At 64.2% G+C, this 25,032-nt stretch overlaps 2 protein-coding genes across 3 annotated transcripts; both read right to left on the bottom strand.

Annotated features, from left to right (window-relative positions):
* Positions 1-245: 245 nt before the first annotated feature.
* NCLN (nicalin) lies at positions 246-15,808 on the bottom strand. 2 transcript variants are annotated; one of them, XM_032883519.1, is made up of 15 exons: positions 15,561-15,808; positions 11,128-11,318; positions 10,174-10,318; positions 9,308-9,402; positions 6,652-6,732; positions 4,669-4,772; positions 4,197-4,285; positions 3,974-4,113; positions 3,645-3,823; positions 2,218-2,305; positions 2,097-2,135; positions 1,854-2,017; positions 778-831; positions 613-691; positions 246-436 (listed from the first exon to the last, which is right to left on the bottom strand). In XM_032883519.1, the coding sequence occupies exons 1-15, from the start codon at positions 15,742-15,744 to the stop codon at positions 377-379; spliced, it is 1,692 nt and encodes a 563-aa protein (XP_032739410.1). In that variant the 5' UTR covers positions 15,745-15,808; the 3' UTR covers positions 246-376. The 2 variants fall into 2 exon arrangements, with proteins under 2 accessions (XP_032739410.1, XP_032739411.1); XM_032883520.1 differs by having other exon boundaries at positions 1,854-2,014.
* A 4,087-nt stretch (positions 15,809-19,895) lies between these two features.
* On the bottom strand, positions 19,896-21,523 carry S1PR4 (sphingosine-1-phosphate receptor 4). Its single transcript, XM_032883522.1, has 2 exons — positions 20,198-21,523; positions 19,896-19,987 (listed from the first exon to the last, which is right to left on the bottom strand). Exon 1 carries the CDS (start codon positions 21,354-21,356, stop codon positions 20,199-20,201), a length of 1,158 nt encoding a protein of 385 aa, XP_032739413.1. The 5' UTR covers positions 21,357-21,523; the 3' UTR covers positions 19,896-19,987; position 20,198.
* Positions 21,524-25,032: the final 3,509 nt, after the last annotated feature.

Here is a 25,032-nt window from a genome sequence, read left to right as displayed (position 1 = left end):
GAAGGCGGCCCCCTGCCCCGCAGCCTGCGGTTCCCGCTCAGCATCACGGCCAAGAGGAGGGACATGGAGGACGTGCGGGGGCATCTCCTCGGCCATCCCGCGGCCAGCGAGGCCTGATCAGGGGCAGCGGGGCCGGGAGCTCATCCACATACTTGTCCCCAAGTCCAAGGCCCGGCCCTGGGCCCTCCAACAAAAGCTCCTCCGAGGGAGTTCAAGGACAAAAAAGAGAAAGAACCCCCAGGTCCTCAAGAGCAACACAGAAAAGCTCTGTAATTCAGGGCTTCGGCCGCGGAGCCCGGGGTGCAGCCCTGCCCTCCTGCCGGCCAGGAGAGGGGAGGGGCGGCAGGCAGGGACTCGGCACCGGCGAGGGGCCACGTCACTGCGTCTTGGCCTTCACGAGCAGTCTCTGGACTGTTTTGTACAGGAGGTCGAAGTGCTGGGGGCAGCGGGGAGGCTCCCGTGAGGCCGAGGCCCCGCCACCACGAGGAAGGCCCGAGTGCCACCGGGGGTCGTCTGCTTCTAGGCAGGGTTAGGGCCGAGGACTCGCCCGGCCTGGTCCACCCACTGTAGGGGCCCAGCCTCCCACATGAGCCTCTACTCAGCAGTGCTCACCTGGACCGCCGTGTAGGCCATCCCGAGGTAGGCGCCAATGCAGACGGCCAGGAGCAGGTCGAAGATGGCGGGCTTGACCCTGGGGGGAAGCGGGGCACCCGAGAGTCAGGGGAGGGTCTGCCGCTGGACCATGTGCCTTGGGCCGTGACCGGGGGCACCACTCACCTATAGGCGTTCATCACCTGCTTCAGCTGGTCATAGAAGACGAACTCGGGGTCCCTGCGGAGACAGCGCACTCACCTGGTGCCCCGCGGCCTCCCGCAGCCCCCAGAAGTCCCACCAGCCCAGGAGCAGGAGGCCACGCGCGTGCCCGTGTGTGCGCACGCACGAGGCCACGCGGACCCTCCTGGGGCAAAGACTGGCTTCTACTCCCTGTTGCTTTATTCGGGTGTCAAATTGTACTCGTTAAAAACGAAATAGGGGTCGCCGGGGTGGCTCAGTCAGTTGGGTGTCCGACTCTTGGTTTTTGCTCAGGTCATGATCTCAGGGTTGTGAGATGGAGCCCTGCGTCGGGCTCCATGCTCAGTGTGGCGTCTGCTTGAGATTCTCTCTCCCTCTACCTTGCCCCTCCCCCACCGTGTGTGCGTACACTCTCCTCTCGAAACAAATAAAATCTTTAAAAAAAAAAAAAAAAAGGACTAGAGTCACTGTGTGAGTGTCTAGTGGTCCACAGAACGTTACTACCAAGGGGAGATGGTCAGCGTCTGGGCATCAGAGACCCTGGCTCCACAGCTGGGGGTCCACTCTGAACCTCAGTGTCTTCTTCCGTCCGAGAGCCCTGACTCCCAGGCACACCATGAGTAGGGAGAAGGCAGAGGGCCAGCGAGGGGCCCCAAGCAGTGTGGGCTATCTCCCACCTGTGCACACCTGCAGGTTCCCGCCCTACCACGAGGCCCTGCGGCGCTAGCTCGGCCCGTGGTGGGAGGGGCATAGGCCAGATGGGGGACCCGGGCACAGAAGGACCAGAGAGCGGGTGGTTTAGAGCTACCCGATGAAACGCAGGACGTTGGTTACGTGTGGATTTCAGATGAAGAAGAACTGGCTCCTGGCGTAAGTATATCCCAAATGCTACACGAGATATACTTACACTAAGAACATACTCATTTCTGTGGAACTCCCGTTTAATCGGATCCCCGTACTTTCCGTTTTACTCTTCGTCCTGTTTCCACCGGCTCGACCTCGCCCCCCGGGGGGCTGGCCGCGCAGCCACGGGGCGCTGGCGGGGGCAGCGGCGGACTCACCGCTTGTCGGCCTTGATGTGGTGTGGCTTGACCTCCTTCAGGTAGCGGCTCAGGTAGTGCTCGAGCGTGCTGAGGAACGTGCCGTCCTTGTCCACCAGCTGCGCGGCCCGCGGCTGGTTGGTGAGCCAGTCCATCACCGAGTCCAGCTGCTCCTGCTGGATCTGCTGCGGGGGGGGGCCGAGGTCACGGGAACCACCCCCCCGCCGCCCCTGCCGCCCCACACCACCCGGCCCCTGCCGTTACCATCTGCTCCGTGAAGACCGGCATGTCTGGGGGGGTCCCCTGTGGAGAGAGGAGGGGTGGCCCTGAGTCCGACCCGTGGGCTGGGGGGCGCCAGAACCGGGGGGTGCGGGGGGCGCCTCACCTTCTCCGTCAGGTTGTAGATGACGCGGGTCAGGGCCTCTGCGATGAGCCTGGTGTTGCGGGTCAGCGTCTTAGAGTCGACCCGGGACCTTAACACAGGCGTGGGAAAAACAGGCGTGGGCATCTGGAACCCGCGCCCGCCAAGCTCACCGGAAGAGCATAGCTGTGTCTCCAATGACAACAGGAGACGGGCCGCGGCCTGCTCGGGGGGGTACCCAGCCCGCATCTGCCGGAAGGACCGCGGCCCTGGGCCTGTTTCCTCGCCGCAGATGTGGGGGTGGCTGGGGGACCCCCGTCCACCGTTGTCGCAGGCAGGGCTGAGGTGATGCCGCGGGGGGCGAACGGCATCACCCATGCTCACCCCCACCCAGAACCCAGGAACGGCGCCTGATTTGGAAGCCGGGCGTCTGCGGACATGGCGAGCGCCAGAGCACAGCTCCGCGTGGGACGGTGGGTGTCCTCATGCGAAAGGGGGAGACCATCTGTGACCGCGGGAGCAAAGACTGGGGGACCACAGGCCAGGGACATCCAGTATAGCTGGCGACACGCAGACCCGGAAAAGGGGCTTGGGTGCAGAACAGAGCTGGCCGCTGGTTGCTGACGGGAGCAGGTGGGGGTGCTGGGCTGCTGGGGGGAGCCGGGGGAGCACTCTCCTCGGCTCCCACTCCCTCCACCCTGGAACGCCCTTCTCCGGGCCCATGCCCCTCAGCCTCAGCATCCCCTCCTCCAGGAAGCCTCCCTGATGCCCCAGGAACCGTCCACAGCCCTGCCCACACCTGCTCTCTCTCTGGGCCTCGCCCGAAGCCAGGCAGCGTCTCCTGCAGGCCCAGCTGCTCACCCCCCAGCAGACACACGGCCAGCAGCTGGGCCAGGCCCAAGTGCACGTGGCCAGACCGGCCCAGACCCAGCCCCACGGCCACCATAAACCCTGGCCCTGCGGAGCGCTGACACACCACTAGGAGACCCGGACGGGAAATGAAATCCTCCACTGGCAGAAGCCAGAGAAGCCCAGCCTCTTGACGAGAGCTAACGCAAGGCAGGAGAGGTGGGGAGGGCTCCGAGGAGGTGTGAGGAGATGGGGCACCACTCTCCAGGCCTCCGCATGGCCGTGTGAAGGCCCAGGGGCAGGAACCACAGCCTCTGAGTCACAGGGCAGACCACAATGCTCGGCGTCTGAGGGTCACAGGTGGGGTCTGGATATCACATGTGGGGGCCAGAAGACCCCAAACCACTCCCACGTGCCCCCCGTCCCTAATAAGGGGGGGCTCAGGAACCCGACCCCAGCTCCCCCGTCACCGGGCTCAGGCCCCCCGCCCTCCCGACACCCCACATTCCAGGTCTGTTCCTTCCAGGTGTCTGTCCACGCCGCGGCCCCGCAGAGATCACCCCTGGTGGCAGACAGCGGGGAGGTCCTGGGGCCACGCTCACCTCACGTCCATGATGCTGCTGCGCTGGCCGTCGCGGTGGCTCTCCAGGTGGGACAGGGTGAAGGCGGGCAGCCGGCGGATGGCGAAGCGCTCGTGCTCCCAGGCCAGGATGTCCTCCGCCAGGTTGATCTTCTTGTGCACCATGGAGAACCGGACCTCCGGGAACTGGTGGGCAGCCACCTGCGTGTGGGGGCGGTCAGCCTGGCGCCCGGCCCCGCGGTCCCACCCCGGCTCGGCTCACGGATGCTCCCGGGGCCCTGATAGCCGGGAGGGTCCAAGCCCTGGATCCCACCGAGGCCCCGGGCCAAGCTGCGGCAGGAAGGCACCTACCGCCTCCAGCTCGCGCAGGAAGGCGTGCTGCAGCGTCCCCTCCCGCGGCGGCTTGGACACGTGCAGGTGCAGCCTGTCCCCGCGGCCCACGGTGTCCAGGCACAGCACAAAGGCCACGTTGTCCTGGAGCAGACTGGAGTCTGCGGGGCAACAGATGGTTGGGACAGGCGGGGAGCAAGGACCCCGGCACCCCATCTCCCCAGCTCCCCCGGGGGCCGCTCACCCGTGTGGTCCAGGTTGTCCTCCAGCCACCGCTTCGTGCCCTGGTAGTTGAACTTGCCCCCTCCAGAAGCAAAGAAGAGAAGGTTGTACCTGGCATGAGGGCAGCAGGGGGTCGGCGGTGAAGGAGAGGGACCAGGACCACGACCCCAGCGAGCAGGTGGTCCCCCCCAGGTACTGAATCCCGACCAGCCCCCAGAGCAGGGTCTCCCCATCCCAGCATGGCTGACTCTCTGGGGGCTGGGGCCACACCCCTGCACCCCACTCCCTCGAAGCCAGGAGCCAGGAGTGCCCCCAGGGTGGCGAACACAGACACCCCCAGACAGGACCCTGTGGGCCTGGGGGACAGGATCTGGTTAGGGCTCAGCTCCAGGCCCATGGGGGAGGGGGCCTCAGCACAGACCCTGTTACTCCCAGGTACACGACCCCCACACGCAGCAACCCGCCCTCCCGGCAGCCCCTCCCGCCGGCCGTACGCCGCGTGCGTGCGCTTATAGGTGTAGAGCCTGGAGAAGAGTCGGGCGAGCTCCAGCAGCACGGAGATGCCGCTCCCGTTCGAGTCCGCACCGTGCGACAGCCACTGCGGGAGGGAGACAAGGCCAGCGGTGAGCCCCAGGTCCTGCCCGGCACCTCGTGGTCCCCATAGCAGCAGCCAGAGCAGGCCCCGGACAGCCCCGCCTTGCCACCGGACAGCTCCCGGCTCCGCTCCCACCCCCAGGAGGACGGCACCCCATGTCTGCAGGGCTGAGCCCCCGGGGCCCGGGCCCTTCCAGCTCTCCTGCTCGCTCCCCAGCACTCTGCCCCGGGGCCCTGGAGCCCAGGGGGGCCGCATCCGTCTGGAGTCAGAACCTGCCCCAGGAGCGCGGCATGCCCATACTATCGCGAGGGGGGTCGGAGCGGGTTCCCTCCACTGGGGCAGACCCCGACCCATCTAGCTCCTATGATCGGAAGCAACGTGCCCAACCACGTGGTAAGGGGACCTTGGAACCCTCCTAAGGTCACGGTCCACACGCAGACATATCATACATCGACAATACTGAAATTCAGGGGCAGAAGATGACACGATGCGCACGGGGGGAACCAGATAGGAGGCCACACGGGGTGTGAATCCACGCGTGTGACACGCCCCAACTAGGCTCCTCCATGGACAGGAAGGGGACCGCGGATGCGGTGTGGCTTCTGATGGGGACAGGGCTTCGTTCAGGGGAGATGAAACCTTCGGGAAGTCAGTGACCATGGTTGCACAACTCTGTGAGCGTCCCACTAAACTACGCGGTTTAAAAGAACAATTTAAATGTTACAGGGCATCTGGGTGGCTCAGTGGGTTAAGCCTCTGCCTTTGGCTCAGGCCATGATCCCAGGGTCCTGGGATCAAGCCCCGCATCGGGCTCTCTGCTCAGCGGGGAGCCTGCTTCCCTCTCTCTCTCTGCCTGCCTCTCTGCCTACCTGTGATCTCTGTCAAATAAATAAAATCTAAAAAAAAAAAAAAAAATCGTTACGTGAATTCCATCTCCGAAATAAGTAAAGACACTCTGTGGTAGGGGGAGGAGATTGGGACAAATCATCTCAAAGGGCTGCTGGTCGGGTGGGAGGGAGAGGAAGACCGGGCTGAGCCTTCTGGGCGGACCGCTGAGGCCCTGGCCTCACAGGCGGGGCAGCGCTTGGGACAGCCGCACTGTGGGTCCCCTGGTCAGGACCTCAGGCCACTATTGGCAACCTCTTTGCTCAGGTGGTTTTTCTTCCAAAGCAAGACCTGCCTGAGGAAGAGCAGACACTGTTCACGCTCTGGTGTGAGCCCTGACCTCGCCGTGGTGGGGGCTCTGAGAGCATGGCCCGGGGGAGGCGGGTTTGCGAGGCTGGCCCTCCGTGGCGTCTGCAACCGGACTGTGGGCTCTGGCCAGCCTTGCTGCTGGGAGGCTCGGGTCCCTGGACCGTCTGTGCACATGCGAGGTTTGGGCTGAGCGCCTGCTCCCCTCCCCAAGTTGGGCAGACGGGCCCGCGAGACCAACCCTGCAGAGAACCCAGCGCTGGGTCTCTGCCAGCCCCTGGAGACCATAACCACACACGCACAGTCCTGTCTCGTTTGGCGGGAACTAAGCATGTCCTGTGGGACACCCCGAGAGAGAGCTCTGGGAGATCCCGCCTGGTGTCCCCACCCCCGCCCCCCACGGCCCCACCCTGAGCTCATTTTGCCTCCTGTCCTGTCTGTATAAACCACGGCCATGGGGACGACTATCTGCTGGGCTATGGGGTCCTCTCGGTACATCCCCGCACCTGGGCCTGGGGACGGACAGGGACACCTGGTCTCGATCCGTGGCCCGGCCACCTATCGGCCGTGGGACTCCGGCCACGGGAGCTGCCTCAGATTAGCCTGTTTCTGCTTCAGGACGATGCCCGGCCCCGGGGCCCTCCGAGGTTCGGCCAGAGCAGCACGGGGAGGGGGGCGCGCGCATACGTACAGGGGCCACTCCGAAGGCATCGTAGTGGGCCACAATGACGATGGTCGGAAGGTCTTCTCCGCCTAGCCCAGTCAGCCGCCCCTGCGGAGACACAGTCTGTGAAGGGGCTGCTGGCTGGGGCCCCAACGGCCAGAAACAGCCCCGGCCACACTCACAGGTAGGGCAGTACTTCCGACGCTGCGAGCTGTCACGGACGATACGTGAACCAACGGCTGTGCCCACGTGTCCATAAAACTATTTGCAGAAATGGTCAAGAGGGCCATAGCCTGCTGCCCCACCCAGAGTCCAGCCCGTCCTTCAGGACGGAGCCCCAGGCCACCGGGGGTGCTGGCGGGAGAGCTCTGCGGGTGAGGCAAGCTGCCAGTACGGGACGTGGCCACAGCCCAGGTCCCGGCGCCCACAGCCCGGCTGGAGTCTCTTCACATAGGGATTGGCCCTCGCTAAAGTCACGTGCGGGACAAGCGAGAATGACCTTCCGTCAGCAATGCCTCGGCCTCCACGCCTCCCCTGAGAGCTACTCGCGGGGTGCAGAGAGGGGGTCCCACAGCGCAGCCCAGGGGTCTGTGCTGGTGCACGGCTGAGGCCGTTTCCTGAGTCTCCCATCAGAGGGCGAGCTCTGCGAAGGCCTTGGCCGTGTCGGAGGGAAGGTGTCGCTGGCATCTCTCCCCGCAGCCGGAGACCCGGGGGCACATGCTGGCTGCGGGTCCTAGCGCGAGACTGTGGACGCGCCAGACCGGGGCCACGCCGCTGCCTCTAGGGGCTCGGGGCCCCTTTCCCAACAGATGGGCCGAGGCTAGGGCTGGCTGGGTGGCCCGACGGGGCGCAGAGGAGCAGGGGGCCAGCCGAGCACCCCCACCTGCGCGCAAACAGCAGGGATGGCAAAGGGGCAAAGGGCTCAAGGCGGTGCAGGGGTTTCCAAAAGTAAACGCCAAGGCAGCCAGGCTGGCAGCTGACACAGACCCTCTCGTGGCAAGGAGGCCCCCTGGAGCCAGGCCGGCTCCAGCTGCTACTGACTCCAGCCGACCAGGCCAGCTGCGGCTCGGCCCGACCTTCCGGAGCCTGACTACGAGGCCTCTGGTCACTGGGGCCTTCTCTGCCCAAACCACCACAATCCCTCACACAGGGGGAGAGAAGGATTCCTCCGAGTTTCACTGACTGCGTAGATGCTGCGGCGGCCTCCCCACATCCTGGGTGGGCCCGTCCAGCTGCACCGACCCGCCCGCCCTCCTCCTGCACCCGGTCTGTGCAGGGCAGCCCGGGGCCTCCTGGGCCGGGCACGGTCCTCGCTGCCATAGGCCTGCAGCCTGGATGTCCCCGAGGGCCCCTGTACACGCGGGACGGGGCCACTAGGGGACGGGGCCGCTAGGCGATGGCACCTACTGTCCTGCCAGAGCCCTTCTCCACTGTGTCTAAGTGCCCATTTGCTGCCCTCAGACCTCCCCACCTGCCAGTGAGGCCTTCACGGAAAGAGGGCACCTTGCCCGCTGCCACCGCCTGCACACAGCGGGGCTCAGAAGGCGCTCACGGAGAGGCGGACTCACTTAGTCCTGGACAGGGAGGCGGTGGCTGCGAGCCCGGGTCTGCCCGAGCCCCACCTGCGCGTGCACGCCGACACCAGGTGGGGGCAGGCAGCCGGGCACCATCCGGCGTAAGCCACTGGGCCCGGGGTCCTGCGCGTTCCCTGACGCGTGCTCGCTGAGGGTCTCCCGTGCTCCAGAACCCTGGTTAGGCTCCAAGGACACGACAGAAGCCGTGATGTGCGGTCTCAGCGCCTCTGGCACTCGGGCTGACGGGAAAGAAACTGAGGACACGCGGCTTCCCGACGGGTCGAGTGGGACCATCACTCAGGAGAAAGTGAAGCCACAGTAGGTCCAGCGCGTCAGCGCAGGGCTCCGGCCCCAGGCGTGTGCAAAGGCCTTGCCTGCCGTGCTCCCACAGGGGAGGCTGCCCCCACTCCAGACTCGGGCACACGGGCACGAGCAGGCTGGCGGGCCGCCACCGAGCACTCACCCCTCGCCCCCTAGCCCTGTGCCTTCATGGCCGGGGAGACCCCCTCACCGGTGTGCAGACACGACGATGCAATGACACCTCGGAGCAGACGCTGCCCACCTCACGGTTCTCCACTCCTCGCCCTCCCCTGCCCAGGGCACACCCCACCGCCGGCCTGCCGTCCGCCCCCCACCCCAGGTGCATGAGGGAGAGAGAGCGGCAGAGTCGGGGGCGCCTCTGCCCTCAACACTTGCTTACACCACCACCGGGCGTGAGGACAGGCTCGACTCCTTCACGTTTGGCGGCTTGAACCGGCTACTTCCCCACCCAGAGCTCGGCTCCCTCCCACATCGGCAAAGCTCTGAACAACAGGGGTGTGCGGCCCCAGAAAGTTCTGAGGGCTTCTAGGAATGCAACACTGGGGACACTGTAACATGACGAGAAGGGGCAGCCCCCGTGCGAGGGAGACCGCTCTGCAAGGCAGGGACCACCGGTGCAAAGGCCCTGAGGCAGGACAAGGAGGCTTGATGTGCAGCGGGAGCTGGTGGGAGACTGGACCCGATTTCCCGATCAGAAGTTCCCCCCAGGGGGAGGCGTGGGAGTCAACTCGGGGAGCCCGGTGCCCCCCTCCCCGGGTCTCCACGTGGCAGGCAGGGCCGGCACTCACCTCCACACTGGTGATGAGCCAGTCACTCACGGCCTTGCTCTGCACCCCACTAGTGACCATCTGGAAGCCGTTGGCCGTGGCGGTGTGGAGCAGCACTGAGGACAGGTGGGGGGAGGTCAGCCCGTGTGCTGGGGGTTCCCGGGCCTGAGCTGGCCTCCCCACGGCCCCCACGCCTCAGACAGTAGGGGTCCGGTCTAAGCCCCACTGTATGCAGAAGCGACCCCGTGACCTGAAGCACAACTTGAGACCGCACCCGGGGAAGGGCCCGGCATCCGGAGCGAGAGCTGTTGAGCCCACCGCGCAGCCCCAGGCCGGCCGGCAGGGGAGACTCCGAGTGCCGCCTGCCACTTGCACGGGGGCGAATGGAGCATCAGGCGGGTCTTTTCTCGGGGCGTTTCTTCGACTACTTCTGCTAGCTCATTCCCCATAGCCACCCGCCCCTGCGCCAAGCTCATGGACGTCCCCGGTCCCCAGAGCAGAAGAAACCTGTGTCCTCCTCTCCCCAAGGACACGGCTGCCCCACCCGAAGGGCTCCAGCATGATGGGGACGCCCTGTCCTCAGCAGGTAGAACAGATAAAACCCACCGGATGCCCACAGGTTCGACAAGCCAGAGGCCGGCCGGGACAGCCCTCCCTCCAAAGGAGCGTTTCTCAAGCTGCTGTTCGCACAGAATCAGCGGCTGTGGGGGAGAGGGGGCCAGAAACTGCACAGCCTTGGCTGCAACCCCGAGACGGGGGCGCGGCAGGCCGGAGCTGGCCCGCTGACCCACACGGCTGGGTACTGCGCCACGTGCCCACTGGGAGACGGGGCCCCAGAAGCCGCCTGGCATGGCCACAGCCCGCCCACTCCTGCAGCCCAGGCCTACCTTCGGCAGCGGAGGCCGAGCCCTGGGCGGCGGACGCGGCCTGCGTCTGCTCATAGATGGACAGCAAGGCCTCGTCCTCCACAGCGAAGTAGACGGGGACCACGGTCTCCATGGCCAGCATCTCCGGCTCGGTCTCCATGAATTGCTGTGGAAGAGACACCCGTTTAGGGGGCTCTTAGGCTGGGGGAGAGGCTGCCCAGGGGCCTGTCCCAGGGTGCGGGCACGCCTCCTCTGCAGTTGGCCAACAGGGCCAGGATTGTGCTGGAAAACAGGACGGAAGGGGGGCCGAGGGTACAAAGAGGACAAGGACGGAGGGACGGGTGAGGCGGCAATGCCCACGGGGCCCCCGGGCGGGACCCATCAGGGAGCAAGCAGGTCGGGAGGTCAGATCTGGTGTCCCTGTGGGCTGCTCCCAGCCCCACCGCCCGTCACACCCTTCGCTGTGGGCGGATGACAGACGCTGGCACCCTGGTCTGATGGCAGCGACCCCCACCACGGGTGGGCACAAGGTGCCCGGCACCAAACAGGACGGCAGTCAGCGTGAAGTCCCCTCCACCACCCGACACCTGCTCGTCTGCCAAAGCGTCTTCATCCGAGCTGTCTCCCGAGTCCTGTCAGGACACTCTCTGCCCCAGGCACTGTGGCCATCAGGCAGGTCACTCTGTGGGGCGTCCTGGGTACTGGGGGAACAGAGCAGCGCCCCCAGCCCCATCCACTGGATGCCAGGAGCTCCCCAATCCCTGTGAGCACAGATGTGCCCAGACACGGCCCGGTGACCCTCAGGGACAGGATCCGTCTGGGCAGGAGGGGGCGATGACAGGAGGCGAGCCAGCACCGTCCCGCCTCCTGAAGGGCAGAGGGCAGAGGAGGTGAAGGGCCGCGCCTGGGGCCTCCCGCCAACCCCCAGCCCGGCCCAGCGCTCTTCCTCCGGCCACAGGCAGGGCGGACACTCACCCGGATGACGTCCTGCGGCACGGCGGCCATGGCCCGTGGCAGGATGATGACCACGGCGCCGGCCGACTGCCGCAGGGCCTTCTGGTACCGCCCGTAGGAGAAGTCCAGCAGCCGCATGAGCACGCAGCGGCGGCTCAGCACGTCCGCGTCGATGGTGCGGGCCTCCGTGTTGAGCACTGCGTTCCGCGTGCCTGCGGGAGGGCAGGGAGGGCCTCCCTCAGTGGGGCGCCGGGACCCCCAGCTGGAGACCACCACGTCCGCCACGGCCAGCCCCTCACTGCCTAGCGGTGCGGTGTCCGCTCCAACCCCGGTGAGTCGCGACTCCCTCCCCGGACCCTGTGGGGGTCCAGGCAGCATTCCCCACGTGCTCGGTGCCGCCGGAGCTCTCCCCGGCACGACAACCACAGATGACCCCAGACATCACCCAGGGTCCCCTGGGACAGTATCACCGCGGGCGGGAGCCCCTGCTCCGCATCCAAGGGCCCGTCCCACCTCTCTTCCCAGGGCTGAAGAAAGCTCCAGAAAATCAGGGAGAGCTCCAGCAGGAGTCCCGGGGAACCGGACCCCGCCCCCACCCGAAGAGAAGTGGGGACTCAGAACCAGGGCGGTGCAGACTTTCTGAAGGCCAGCGGGGATCTCCCCCTTACACAGGGCACCCAAGCGTGGACATTAGACGCGGGACCGAGGAGCCGCGCCGTCTACCACTTCCCACCCGCGCTGGCACATGGCTGACCCTCAGGGCCATCTGTCCCCATTCGCTGATGGGAAAGGGGGTGCGGCCAGCTCCCAGGGTCCTGGCGCTCAGCTGGGACGCTGCCAGAAATCCCACTTTGACGTCCGATCACCCAAACAGCAAAGATAAGCCACGACTCCAAATGCCTCAAAAGCTGCAGGCCGACCCGGGATGTGCGAAACAAGCGAACCATAAGGCCCATGGGGCGGACACGGCCCCCCGCCCCCTGCCACAGGGTCTGCAGTTTGGGATGCGGACAGCGAGCACTCAAAAGACGCAGAGAAGCGGTCCCGCTCCCTGAGAGGAGCTCAGGCTGGTGGTCCTGGAGGTCAAGGCTGTACGGGGAGGCATCGCCCGTCCACACAGATGAGGACCTACGCTAGGCCACCAGGGGCCCCCTCAGGTCCCCGCCTCTGCTTTCCAGGAAGGTGCCAGGCAGGCGTGAGAAGGCCAGCTTCCGTGGTGTGAGGCTGGGCAGGGGAAGGCCATCTCAGGAGGAGGGGGAGCAGGGGTGGGCCACGGGCCCCAGGGCTGGAGGGGGTGGTCCCCGCCTCTACCCCTCCCAGCCCTTGAGGGGCCTTTTCTCTGACTGAGGCCACAGCAGTGAGAGCTCCAGGAAGGCTGAGCAGGGATCTGCAGCAGACCTTCAGGCCGTCCTTGAAGCTCCTGGAATGCCGGGAAGGCCGCTCCCCGGGCGCACCTGTCCCGCAGCTCAGCCTCCCAGAGGCGCTCCCAGTCAGCCGGGGGTGTGGACAGGGAGGGCCACCTGTAGAGCCTACTGTGCGTGTCCTCCGCCGGGTGCCCCTGCAGGGCCGGAACGCGGCCTCTGCTGTCCAGAGGGGGGAAGCCAGGGAAGGGCAAGGGGGAGGGCAGAGCTGGCTAGACGGGGGCCCCCTCAGGGCCGAGACCCTCTCGTGCTGATGGAAAGCTGCAGCCTGCACCCCGTCCAGACAGGAAGAGGCAGGCTTGGCAGACGCCACAGGGGAGGGCACCAGGCACCCGGACAGAAGTCACCACTTCTCTGCACAGGACCAGAACTGAGCAGGGGTGGCGAGCTGCTCCACCAAGGGCCAGAAGGTCAACCCTCCCACCTTGCTGGGCACACGGGCTTGGTCTCAGCGGCCTGAGACGCAGGCCAACCAGTGGCCTGTAAAGCTTTATTCTGCAAACCATGTGCTAGCAAAGCTTTATTCACAACAACGGGGGGACGAGGCGGACGCGGGTGCTGGGGGGCCCTGTGTTAGCCCAGGGAATCCGGTGAGACGGCGAGGAGCTGCCACTCTGTGCAGCCAGGTCACCTGGGAGGACCAGAGTCTGCTGGGCGGGAGGTGGGAGCTCTGAGGTCATGCCCCACGGCCTTGCACCCGGCCGATTACCCTCGGCCCCGCTCACCCCGTGGCACAGAGCACACGCCTTTCCTTCCCAGCAGCCAGTCAGCCTGCGTTTCTCAAGAGGAGTGAACAGGAAGTTAGGAAAGAAGAGAGACCCAGAGCAGGGGTTACATCAGGAGGCGGGAAGGCTGCCGGCACCGAGAGGGGAGACTGCAATCGCAATGATCCAGCAGAGCTGCTCTCGGGGACAACACCGTCCGGGAGAGGCCCGGGCTGCCCTGAGCCCCACTAGGGGCCCCGCCTCCAACCACCCACCTCCCCCGTGGGCAACGGCACCTCCTTGGCTTCTCCCCAGGTGAATGTGCCTGCTGTGCCTGGCGGGGGCCGGGAGGTGTGAGCTGCACACGGAGAGCCGGACCATCGACAGCCCTTGGCTGGGGCAGGTGGGCCTCCGCCCCCAGGCCCTGTGCTCACCCCCAGAGCCCAAGGTCTTCACAGATGCCACGCGCGAGACAGGCTGCACCTGGGCTTCTCGCTCGGAGCTAGGGACGGGGGCGCGCAGGCGAAGATGTCAAGTCACAGAAAAGAATGGGAAGGCATCCCAGGGTTGGGGACAACGGACCCAGGGAAGGGAGGACAAGGAAGAGAAAGCAGTACAGAAGCCAACTCGGATCCGGAGAAATGGTTATCTCAAGTCCTCGGACCTGGGCCTTGGGGAGGGAGAGTCCTCTGGGAAACCAACAGAGGTCTAGATCAGCCACCAGCCACACCGGGCGACTTCAGCTCATTACAACCATCCAGCACTCAAAACTCCCCCCATCCCGCCTTGCCCGAGCCACAGCTCAAGTGCCCAGGGGCCCCCTGGGGCAGCCAGCTCCGCATTAGCACACATCCACCACCCCAGAAAGTTCCACCAGACGGCGCTGGTAAAGACCCTCACCCAAGAGAACGGGAAACACCCGTAAAAACGGGCCCACGACATCGGGGGCTCCAAGAGCATCACTCACCCATGGTCGGCCCCGTGGCGCTGTGGGCATGCAGGGCCGGGTGGGTCACTGTGGGGGGTGTCCCGGGCGCTGTGCGGTGATGAGTGGCATCCCCGGCTCCCACCCACTCAATGCCAGGACCCACCCCCCGACTTGTGACAACCACGAAGTCGTCACCCAATGACCGACCACGGGGTTGACAACCACTGCTCTAAACGGCAACGGCCTTTGGGGCGAGGAGGTATGTGAAGGGAGGTCTGGACCTGCCTCCAGGGGGGCCTGAAGAGGCTCCCCAAGGACTTGGTTGGGGGTCCACAAAGCTCAGGCTGAGCCTGAGATGTTCTAACAGGAGGGCCCAGTCCAAGAGCAGATGGCCTCGGAGCGGAGACCCAGGACCGGGGAGGGGGCTCCCTTCTCGCAGGGACCTGAGGCAGCAAGCTGGAAGAAAAGCCGGAGGCCGGCAGGTCCACCAACACCAGATACGGCTACGGGCGCTCAGAATCCAGGCGCAGGGGCTGGGATCAGGACCTCGACAGCAGAAGGGACTGGAGGGGATAGCAAGGATCTGTGCTGGATCCAGGCCCGGGGGTGGGGGGGGCTGAGCGAGAGGAGAGCCAGGGCCAGAGATGATCCAGGACTCCCGGGGAGAGTGAGCACACAGGGACCTGGACGGAGGCTGAGACCAGGGGGTGGGTGTGCACCGAGGGAAAGGACAACACGCAGGGTCCGAGGACCCCCAGGAGCCCACAGGCACGGGGACTGAAAGGGGCTATGGGTGCCTGGCTCATGAGCTGGGCCCAGAGGGCTGGGAGCCTGGAAAGGTGGGCCTCGGCGGGAGCCAGGCCCGGTGAGTGATCAGAGCTCTGAGCCCCCCGCCGCGGAACACTGGCACTGAAGAGAATGCCCCGGGGTGCCCCTGGGGGCCGAGGACGGTCAGGGCTGGCGGGACCTGCCCACCGGCTGCCTCCGCCTGGCAGGAACTAAGAGAGGAGGCTTGCCTCCAGCCGGGGTCGCCGAGGGGGAGCTCTGGGCTCGGGGGCACGACCCGGCGAGAACGGACGCCGGTGGCGCGCGGGAAGGGGGCCTGGGCAGTGCGCCTCTGACCCTGCTGGGCATCAGACAGAGGGGACGAGGCCCGGGTCCAGGAGCAGAGCGGGCGCGTGGCCTGAGGGTCGGAGCGACGGGATCCGGGGCGCGCTGCCCTGTCCGGGGCGGGGGCTGCGGGGGCCAGCGCCGGGGGCACCGAGAGCCGGGCGCGTCGCAGGGCGCAAGCACGCAGGTGACTCGGCGGGGCTCGGCGGGGCTCGGCGGGGCTCGGCGGGGCTGCAGCCGGGCCGGCGGGCGCGGCGCGTCCCGGGGCCCGCGGGGGCCGGCCGCACGCACCGTAGGGCTGCCCCTGCAGGTCGTACTGCTGCATGCGGTAGACGGTGAACTCGTGCGCCGCGTCGGCGGCGGGCAGCGGCGGCGCCACGAGCAGCAACACGGCGGGCAGGAAGACGATGAAGCCGAGCGGCAGGCACGACGCCTTCAGCATGTTCTCCAGCACCTCGCCCGCTTCTTCCAGCATCCTGGCCGGCGGCGGGGCCGCGCGGGGCGGCGGCGGGCACGGGACGGCGGCGGCGGCGGCGGCGGCGGCGGCGGCGGCGGCTCCCGCGGACTCACCTCAGCATGGGTAGCCGCCGGGGTCCTGCGGGCGCCGCGCCGGGCAGACCGCGCCTGCTCCGGGGTCCTGCGGGCACCGCCACGGGCAGCCCCGTCCGCCGCGCTGCCTCCCGGGAGTCGTAGTCCTCCGGGCGCGCGCGGAGCCTCCTGGGAGTTGTAGGCCCGCTGGGTTACTTCCCCGTGGAGGACGCTGTGAAGGACCGTATGGCTAAACCTGAGGATGAAGTTTCACGTAACACGCGAGTCAGAAAAATACGGAGACTTTAAGGCAACTATTTGGAGTGGAACTTTCTCAAAAGCTGTCTTTTTGTGGTGGGGGGGGGGTGTTGGTGCGCGAGAGGTGGAGGCAGGACGTAACCTTGCGACCCGGAAGGAAGTTGGAATGAGAGCCGAGAGGGGCCAGCCTGGGGCGCGTAATCTCCTGGGAATTGTAGTCCTGTGACGCGGCGCAAGGGTTCATGGGAGCTGTAGTCTTCCTGGCCGAAGTCAGCAATCTCTTAAAACTCCCAAGGAACGTAGATGCTGAACTCCACGAGGGCAAAGACTTTTGTCTGCTTCCTGCGTTCGTGTATCCCCAGAACCCAGTGCGAGGCCTGGCACGCAGTGAATGGGTTGTAGCGTTTTTAGAAGAATGAATGAAAGAATAAAGAAATCATGATAGACGTTTCCCAAAGGGATGGCGCGGTGGGTTATGGGACTTGTAGTCTGGCGCGTGGCGTTGGGGAAGGGGTTGGTGATAGGCTTCCTTATACCCGTGTATACCTAAGGCTTACTCGTATTTGGGGCATACGTATAGTAAAAAATAAACTTCGTTGCTCATCAGAAATGCAAATTTAACCGGGGGTCCCAAACCTCTGTTTTCGAATCTGGCAACCCTAGGAACCCACTGTGTTCTGCGCAGGGGTCTGAAGGAGCATCAGTAACGCACACCCCCTCCTCCCGATGGAAAGACGCGAAAGCCCCGGTGAGCTGACGTCCAGCCTCCAATACGGCCGCCTCCCTTCTGCCCCAGGTGCGGGGTGGCGCTGACTCGCAGCATTTTGGATTCAGGTCCCTGTGCCTCCCCCCTCCCCGGCTGTGTGACCTTGGGCAGATTGCTTCACCTCTCAGAGCTCAGTTTCCCCAGCTGGTCCATAGGATGACAATACCACACCCTCCTCCCCTCCCTCTGCAGGGCTAACCCCTTACTGAAATGACCTCTGGCTGCTTGTCACTCCCAGCAGAGTGCGACCTTTATGGGAGCAGGTAGCAAGCTGTGGACAGGCACAACCGCTGCATGGAGGAGAGCCTGACAGACGGTGGTTAAGTGAATGAATGAGGGAGATGAAGGAGAAGTGAGCCCACCCCTCCGAGTCCTGTCTCTCCCAGGGAGCTCCTGGGCCCCGGGAGTCAGGGGTGGCCTGGCAGGGCCGGGGAGGGGGGGGGGGGGGGGGGGGAGGACCAGAATTCATTCTGGCCTGTGTTCTCTTCACACCTGTTCCTTCTGCCCGCACACAGGTTCTTCCAGGTCGGGCTATGAGCGCACAAGGTCTGCACACGCTCACCCAGAGATAGCCCGAGAAAGGGGCCTGACCTGGCTCAGCTAACAGGGTGCGGGCCCTAGAGCTGCTCGTGCTTCCTCCTCCCCGGAGTCCAAGTTCTTCTGTCTGGAGAGCGGAGAGATTCAACGAATCCCTAACAGGCAGGGATGAAGAAGTCGCCAGCCTGCCGCAGCCAGTGCTGAATCCCAGCACTGCCCCTTCCTAGCTGTGTGACCTTGGGTCAGTTACCTAATCTCCCTGGCTCTCAGTCTCTCCGTCTGTAAAATGGAGTTAATGGCGGTATCTTCCTCCTAGTGGATTACAGAGGAGGAAACGAGTTAATACCGAAGCGATGGGAGCTGTCCCACCAGGAGGAGTCAGGATTCTGGGGACAGTTGTGCTGCTGTCAGGGAGGGGGCCTGGGGAGTGGAAGAAGGAGAGGAAGAGGTTTCTAAGGCTTGTAGGGAGGCATGCTGTTGGGTCCAGTTCTCCCAGAGCTCTGGCCGCAGTCATGACCCAGAAACTGCCACGGTGTCCATCCTCGTGGGGCATTTAGTCCAGGGGAAGAGATGGAGGCGTGGCCAGAAGTGAGCATGGCTGCCATCAGTGCGGTTTGTGCAGGCAGCTGTGCGAGCCGAGAAGAAACCTCGGGAGGAGAAGATCAGGGAAGACTTCCTGGAGGAGGTGATGCTAAAGCCCAGACCTGAAGAAAGGGCGGGGGACAGGCAAGTTAGGACTGAGGGTAGGGACATGCCAGGCAGGGCACTATGGTGGGGACAACAAAGCAAGTGCAAAGGCCCCCAGCTGGGCAGGCCCAGCGAATAGTTCAGCTCACTCAGAAGAGAGCCTGTGAGAGCAGAGGAGGCAGCCGGGCCCATGCACACTTCAGGGTGGCCCAGGCTCTACTGACCCCCGATTCCGCCGAGTCCCTGCCCTGCCTGGCGCTGTCATGGATAACATGATGACAGGAATCAGGAAAACATAAAAATATCCCAATTTATTGTGCACCTGGACACGTGCTTGGAGCTTTATCCAGACCTCTCGGATGATGGACATGTCCTGCGTCTACACTAGCCGAGACAGTGGTCGCAAGCCCCAGGTCACTAAACATTATGGGCCGGACTATGTCCCCTCAGAGTTCACATGTTGAAATCCTCCACATGGGACGGGGTTTGGAGACAGGGTCTTTATGAGGTGATCAAGCTAAAAAGGAGTTCCTTAGGGTACGCCTGGCATCCTTCTAGAACGGTGGCATTCGGGCACAGACACCCAGGGAGGGCGCCACATGAAGGCATGAAGGCAGCAATCGGGACGGCACTTCCCGGGGCCACGAGCCTCCGAGGACACCCGCAGAATCCAGGAGAGCAGGGGGGACAGGCTCTACCTAGGAACTTCAGGTGCACCAGCCGCGCAGGCACCTCGGTTTCAGACTTCCAGCCTCCAGGACCGCGAGAGGACCCTTTTCTGTCCAGCCACCTGTTCTATGGCTCTGAGATGTGGCACCTCCAGCAGACCAATGCACCAAGAAGGTGAGTGTTTTGTATTTCATTTTCCTGCATCGTGGCTAGTGGCTGCGGGACCGGCCAGCACGGCGAACAGCTCCGGGCCGCCGCGCCCCTCGTCACACAGAGAAGCCCAGGCTCAGAGAAGAATGGTCCTGTTCCTAAGTGGCGGGCAGGTGCTGCCCCCCAAGCCCGGGCAAGACTTACAGGCACTGGCTTGCCTGGAAGGAGGGAGAGAGAGCAAGCTCTCCACCAGGAGAGGTGGCCGTGCATGCAGGGCATATCCCTGTGCCATCCAGTATGGTCACCACGAGTGCCACGGGCCATTTAAGCGTGACCAAAACTCAAAGTTCACCTCAACAGTCGCACTGGCCACTTGTCAAGCACACCACGGCCTCCGGGGCTCCCAAGGGGGACAGCATCTACCATCGTCAGAAGTTGGTCGGACATGCAGGACACCATGTGCCACGGCGAGCGCTGAGTGTGTGCCCACAGCCTCGGGCTATGGGGGTCCATCGATCCCGATCGGCCCATTTCACAGGAGGGGAGATTGAGGCAGTTAGTGCTAAAGGGAACAGGAGAGGAGTGGGCAAGATCCCCTGAGGCCAGGAGGGCCAGGCGGCTGCGACTCTGTCAGCCCCCAGATGGGGCCCCTGATAGGGCAGAGGCCAGAGATGGGGAAGAGGCCGCAGGGGCCCCAGATGAGCAAAGGGGGAGGGAAAGGGGAAGTGGAAGTGATCGAGGGGGCGGGGACCCACCTGGCAGCCCCCAGCAGCTCTCACACACCTGTGCACACACAGACACACCCCACTCTGTGCCCACCTCCCTCCCTCCTTCTCGCTTTCTCTCTCTCTGTCTCTCTTGCACACACATTCACCCACACCCTGCTGCTGCCCCGCACAACCACACCCCCAGTCCCCACAGACTCACAGCCCCCCGGCCACGGGTCCCCGTGCTTGCACGTGTCCAGCCAAGCCACGGCCCCACACTGTCGCCCCTGAAGCCCACGGGTGAATAAGAGGGAGGCTGGGACAAACCGTTTTTGAACTTCCATGTTGCCAGGCTGTCCAGCCCCACCGCCCCCGAGGCTGGGCAGGGACTGAGACTCCCCAGAATCACAAGGGAGCTGGGGTGGGGGGAGGGGGCGTTCATCGCAAACCCACTCACCCCCACTCCAGGCCCCTCCCCTTTCCGCGAGCAGCCGCCTCCTCCAGGGAGACCTCCAGGGAGGCCTCCGTGGGCCCAGGCGCTGTGAGGGGGACCGTGGGACCTCGGGACCCACTGCCAGCTGGGGGCCCTTTTTCCTGCCTCCCCCGGGGAGCCCCCGATGCTCCCCCTCAGACGCTCCGCACGCTGGAGATGCTGGTCAGGGGCTCTCGCATCCGGAAGCTGAGCGACCGCGAGCCCCGAAAGCTGTCGCGGGGCCTGAGCGAGCTGTCCGTGGTGGAGGCTGCGGAGTGGGCCTCGCCGACCTGGGCCAGGCAGTCCCGGGGCCCCTGCAGGCCCAGCCGGAGGCAGCCGCAGCAGAGGAAGGCCAGCACGGCCTGGCACACCTCCCTGCTGCGGAAGGAGTAGATGACGGGGTTCACGGCCGAGTTGAGCACGGCCAGCGCCAGGATCCAGTCCATGCCGCGCAGGTACTGCTGCGCCCAGTCGGTGGAGCTGAACACGTCGGCCAGCAGCAGGCCGAAGAGCGGGCCCCAGCACAGCACGAAGGCCACCAGGATCATGAGCACAGTCTTGAGCAGCCGGCGGGCCTTGCGGCGGGCCGGCGAGCGCGGCGCCTTCTGGCCGTTGGCGCGCACCACGCGGAAGATGGCCCCGTAGAGCGCGGTGACGGCCGCCAGGATGCAGGCGAAGACGCCCACGCAGAAGAGGATGTAGGCCTTGGAGTAGAGCGGCAGGAGGCTGGAGCAGCGCGCGAAGGCGCACACGCAGTTCCAGCCCAGCAGCGGCAGCAGCCCCAGCAGGCCGGCCAGCAGCCAGCACAGCCCGATGAGGCCGTACACGCGGCCGCGCTTGCTGGCGCCGCGCTCCGCCACCGGCCGCACCATGGTGGCGAAGCGCTCGGCGGCCGTGAACAGGAGGCTGAAGGTGGACGCGGCCAGCGCCGTGAAGAGCAGCCCCTCGCGCAGGAACCAGTGCGCCGGGCGCAGGTGGAAGGTGCGCGCGCCCGACAGCAGCACGTTGGCCAGGTAGGCGACGCCGGCGAGCAGGTCGCTGAGCGTGATGTTGACCAGGCAGTAGTAGACCCAGCGCCGCGAGCGCATGTGCGTCGCGATGGCCACCAGCACCACGAGGTTCTCCAGCACCACCAGGCAGCTCACGGCCACGAAGACCCCCCGCAGGACCCCCAGGCTCGCCTCCTCGGAGCCCCCCCGCCCGGCCAGCCGGCCGGAGTGGTTGTAGTGCAGGACGATGAGCCGGCTCTGCCCGCTGGCCGCCAGCTGCTGGCAGGACTCGGGGGCCCCTGGCGGGGACCCCGTGCTGTTCATGGCGGTCCCCTGGGGCAGACTGAGGCCCCGGGGTGGCTGGGGCCCGGGGCAGGGTGGAGCCACCCGCCACCGACCGCTGCCTGCCTGGCCTTGGTTTCCTGTTGTTTCGAATTTCCTGTTATGTTCAAGGTACCCCCCAGGCTGGGGGTGAGGCCGCGGACAGGGAGGGGCATCCTAACGGTCGGCGGCTCCCACCCGGGCTCCACCCGGCTCCTGCCAAGGGACCGTGTCTCTGCCTCCTTGTGGTCCTGGAAAGCCCAGGGAGGGGTGGGGGCACCAGTGGGGATGGGAAATGGGTCGCCCCTCCCCGGGGCGCTCGCCACCCTTCCTTGGGCTGGGCAACTCCCTTGCCCCCACAAACCACCCTCTCCAGGCCCCAGCTGCTCTCCTGGACCACTCCAAGCCTGCCTGGCACACAGTAGGTGCTTAATAAGTGTGTTAAGTGACGGCACGCACGCGAGCACCCCCAGATACCTCATTGGAGGCATAGGTGCCTCCCGTTTCATTCCCAGGACGGACCAGCTGCGTGTCTGTGCGCAGAAGAGGAGGCTGAGGCCTGGATACTTGGTACCAGCGGTCTCCAGCGGGAGGTAAACACCTGCACAGGGACCCACATAGGTCTCGGCTGGGACCCTCCTTACTGGGGTGGCCTGCCCTGCCTCCGAGCTGGTTCTGCTAAGGAGCAGAGCTGCTGTGGACACCCCCCCCCAAGATAGTCCCCCCGCCCCGGCTCAAGACAACCCCTCACCTCTGGAGGGGGAGGGGCTCATAGAAAAAGTGGGAACTCACTCCCCCCATGCCTATCTGGAGATGCTGAGGACTGGAGTTTTGGGGGGGAGGGGTACCAGGTGGGGGAGGGGTGAGAGTAGAGACCATGCTCAGGAGTCTGGGTGGGGGAGGCACAGGGGTCCCATGAGGGGCTCCAGTATCCCCATCAGGGGCAGGGCAGTCAGGGGACTGGGGCTGAGGGCAGCCCAGCTGCCTGTGGCCGCCAAGCAGCACCCCTCCCTTTGCTCACTGGGCAGCCCCGGGAACAGTACAGTTACAGGGGACCACTGACACAGGGTCTGCCTGGCGGAAGGCGTCGCTTCTTGTTACTGCAGGTGACCAGGCAGAAGCAGGGACCTGAAGACGAGGCTGTGGGGACAAGGGCTACCCAGGCAGTGGGGCTGTGAGGCTGCGGCGGGGACAAGCAGCCCCGTCTCTCTCCGGTACCACCCTGTAGGGCTGAGAACTGTGCTTTGGTCTCAACTTCACAAGGAACCACCCAAGTCGGCGCATTCACAGAGGGACACAGTGTGTTCTGAGGCTGAGCCTGGACTCTGAAATGGTACCTGATCCCAGACTGAGCCCTGATCCCAGACTGAGCTCTGATCACTGACTGAGCCCTGAGTCCAGGCTGAATCCTGATCCTGGACTGAGCCCTGAGCCCAGACTGACTCCTGAGCCCAGGCTGAGCCCTGAGCCTGGACTGAGCCCTGACCCTGGACTGAACCCTGATCACTAATTGAGCCCTGATCTCAGAATGAGCCCTGATTACAGGCTGAACCCTGAGCCCAGGCTGAGCTCTGATCCTAGACTGAGCCCTGATTCCTGGCTGAACCTTGACCTTGGCTGAGTGTGTGACTATAGACCAGCCACAACTCTGACTCCTGACCCTGACTGAGACCTGGCCCTGGACTGAGCCCTAAGCCCAGGCTGAGCCCCGGTTCTAACTGAACCCCAACCCCCACTCCAGCTGCATCCCTGACTCTAGGCTCAGAGCAAATTCAGGACTAAAGTAAATGTAATGAGAGAACAGAGTGTGACTAGCAAGGCCAAGCCATCGAGGCAATGACGCCACGAGTTACCTGCTACCCGGCAGAAGGCCTGTGTGCATTTCACCTTATTGAATCTCACTGATTACCCCACGCTACAGAAGAGAAAGCCCCCCTCTAGAAGCCTGCCCCGGGACAGCTCTGACCATGCACAAGTACGCCTCCAAAAGGTTAGTCGTCGTTGTTTGTAAATGCAAAATAGCAGAAGCAGCCCGAGCGCCCGCACGCAGGGGGGACGCTGACCAGCCACGCGAGCTACAGCGTGGAGTACCACACAGCCACGAAAAAGAGTGGATCGGATCCCCCTCCACGTCGTATTGTTAAGTGGGGAAAAATACAAAGAGGTATATGGGATAAGCTGCCTTCTGCGAAACAAAGAAGGGGGAATGAAATATATACACAGCTGCTTGTTTTCTCGAAAGAAACACAGGAAAGATAAACCAGGAAGCAATGAGATCGGTTCCCTCTGGGGGTGGCAGATGGAGTGGAAAGAGGGGATGACAGCCTCTGGACTTTCCTGCTCGCGTGATTTTCAAACTCTGTTTTTGCTCTCTATATCCTACAATAAAATTAAATCCACAAGGTGCGGGGAAGAAAGCTCGAGAATGGGTCATAAACCGAAAACAGAGGAACCGAACTGTGTTTCAGATGAAAACCACAACCACACAGAGATAGAGGAGAACGAGCCCATGCGACTTTGGACATGCACTTGTTCTAAAGACAAAAGGAACTACAGAAAAAGAAATATGAATTTTGTGTTGTCGGTTTGTTTTCAGGAGGGGTAGAGGTGTAGTGATTCTGAAACTCTCGTGTGTATTATGGGACGAGCAAAGTAGCAAGTGTAGGGATCTTACTAAGAACCGGGTCCATTGGCGGCGCCTGGGTGGCTCAGTGGGTTAAATCCTCTGCCTTCGGCTCAGGTCATCATCTCAGGGTCCTGGGATGGAGCCCCACATCGGGTTCTCTGCTCAGCAGGGAGCCTGCTCCCCGCCCCCCGCCTGCCTCTCTGCCTACTTGTGATCTCTGTCAAATAAATAAATAAAATCTTAAAAAAAAAAAAAAGATCCGGGTCCACGCTGGGCAGGAAACATGATGTAAATACAGAATAGGAGCGCACATCACTCGACCCCATGGAAGGTATCAGCGTGGGCCCATGATTGAAACAAAAATCTGTTGCGTCACTGTGTCTGCTGAGACAAGCCAGGAACAACAGGCGTAGCTCTCCCGCACCCAGATCTCAGGTTCTAAACACCACCTTTGGGGCTCCTGGGAGAAATGGATGATTCCAGGACCGGGGCAGGCAGGGGGCCTGATGGGCCTGGAACATCTTGGTGTTCCAGAGAGTCAGGAAGTGCCCTGAGAAGGACAGGGACTGGTCAGAGACACAGGAGCCAGCCTGGCGGGGACAAGCCTGGAGCCGTGTGGGCATCAATACTGAGTGACCTTAACGTTGGAGAGACGGAAAGTGGCGGTTGTGCGCCGCAGGGGGGCAGGGGGGCACCATCGGTGTTTGATGGGGACAGAGGTCAGGTTTACAAGATGAAAACAGCCCTGGAGGGGGGTGGGGGGGGATGGTGTATGACATTATGGACGTGTTTAATGCCGCTGACTGAAAATGCTTAAAATGGTGCATTTTATGTAAAGTGCATTTTACCACAATAAAACAAATTAGGGGGCAAAAAAAGAATATTCTTTCTGTATGGCCCAGCAATCGCACTCTGAGGCAACCCCCAATAACCCAACTGTCACCATTTTGTGGCGGGGACAGAGTGACCGGCCCAGGCAACAGTCAGTGCTGGGGGTTAAGTTATCGGGTAGAAGTTGGTTGGGGAGCATGATCTTTGGATAATCTCAAAGTG

Source organism: Lontra canadensis, unplaced genomic scaffold (genome assembly GCF_010015895.1).
Source record: "Lontra canadensis isolate GAN:19392208 unplaced genomic scaffold, GSC_riverotter_1.0 scaffold88, whole genome shotgun sequence".
Lineage (NCBI taxonomy): Eukaryota > Metazoa > Chordata > Mammalia > Carnivora > Mustelidae > Lontra > Lontra canadensis.
This window is presented reverse-complemented; position numbering and strand designations above follow the sequence as displayed.

Coding starts and splice junctions, on each gene's coding strand:
- S1PR4 (XM_032883522.1), bottom strand. CDS start 21,356: ATGAACAGCACGGGGTCCCCGCCAGGGGCCCCCGAGTCCTGCCAGCAG.
- NCLN (XM_032883519.1), bottom strand. CDS start 15,744: ATGCTGGAAGAAGCGGGCGAGGTGCTGGAGAACATGCTGAAGGCGTCG. Junction 10,319..11,127: donor TGCCGCAGGACGTCATCCGG/GTGAGTGTCCGC, acceptor TCTCTTCCACAG/CAATTCATGGAGACCGAGCC. Junction 2,018..2,096: donor CGGTCTTCACGGAGCAGATG/GTAACGGCAGGG, acceptor CCCCCCCCGCAG/CAGATCCAGCAGGAGCAGCT.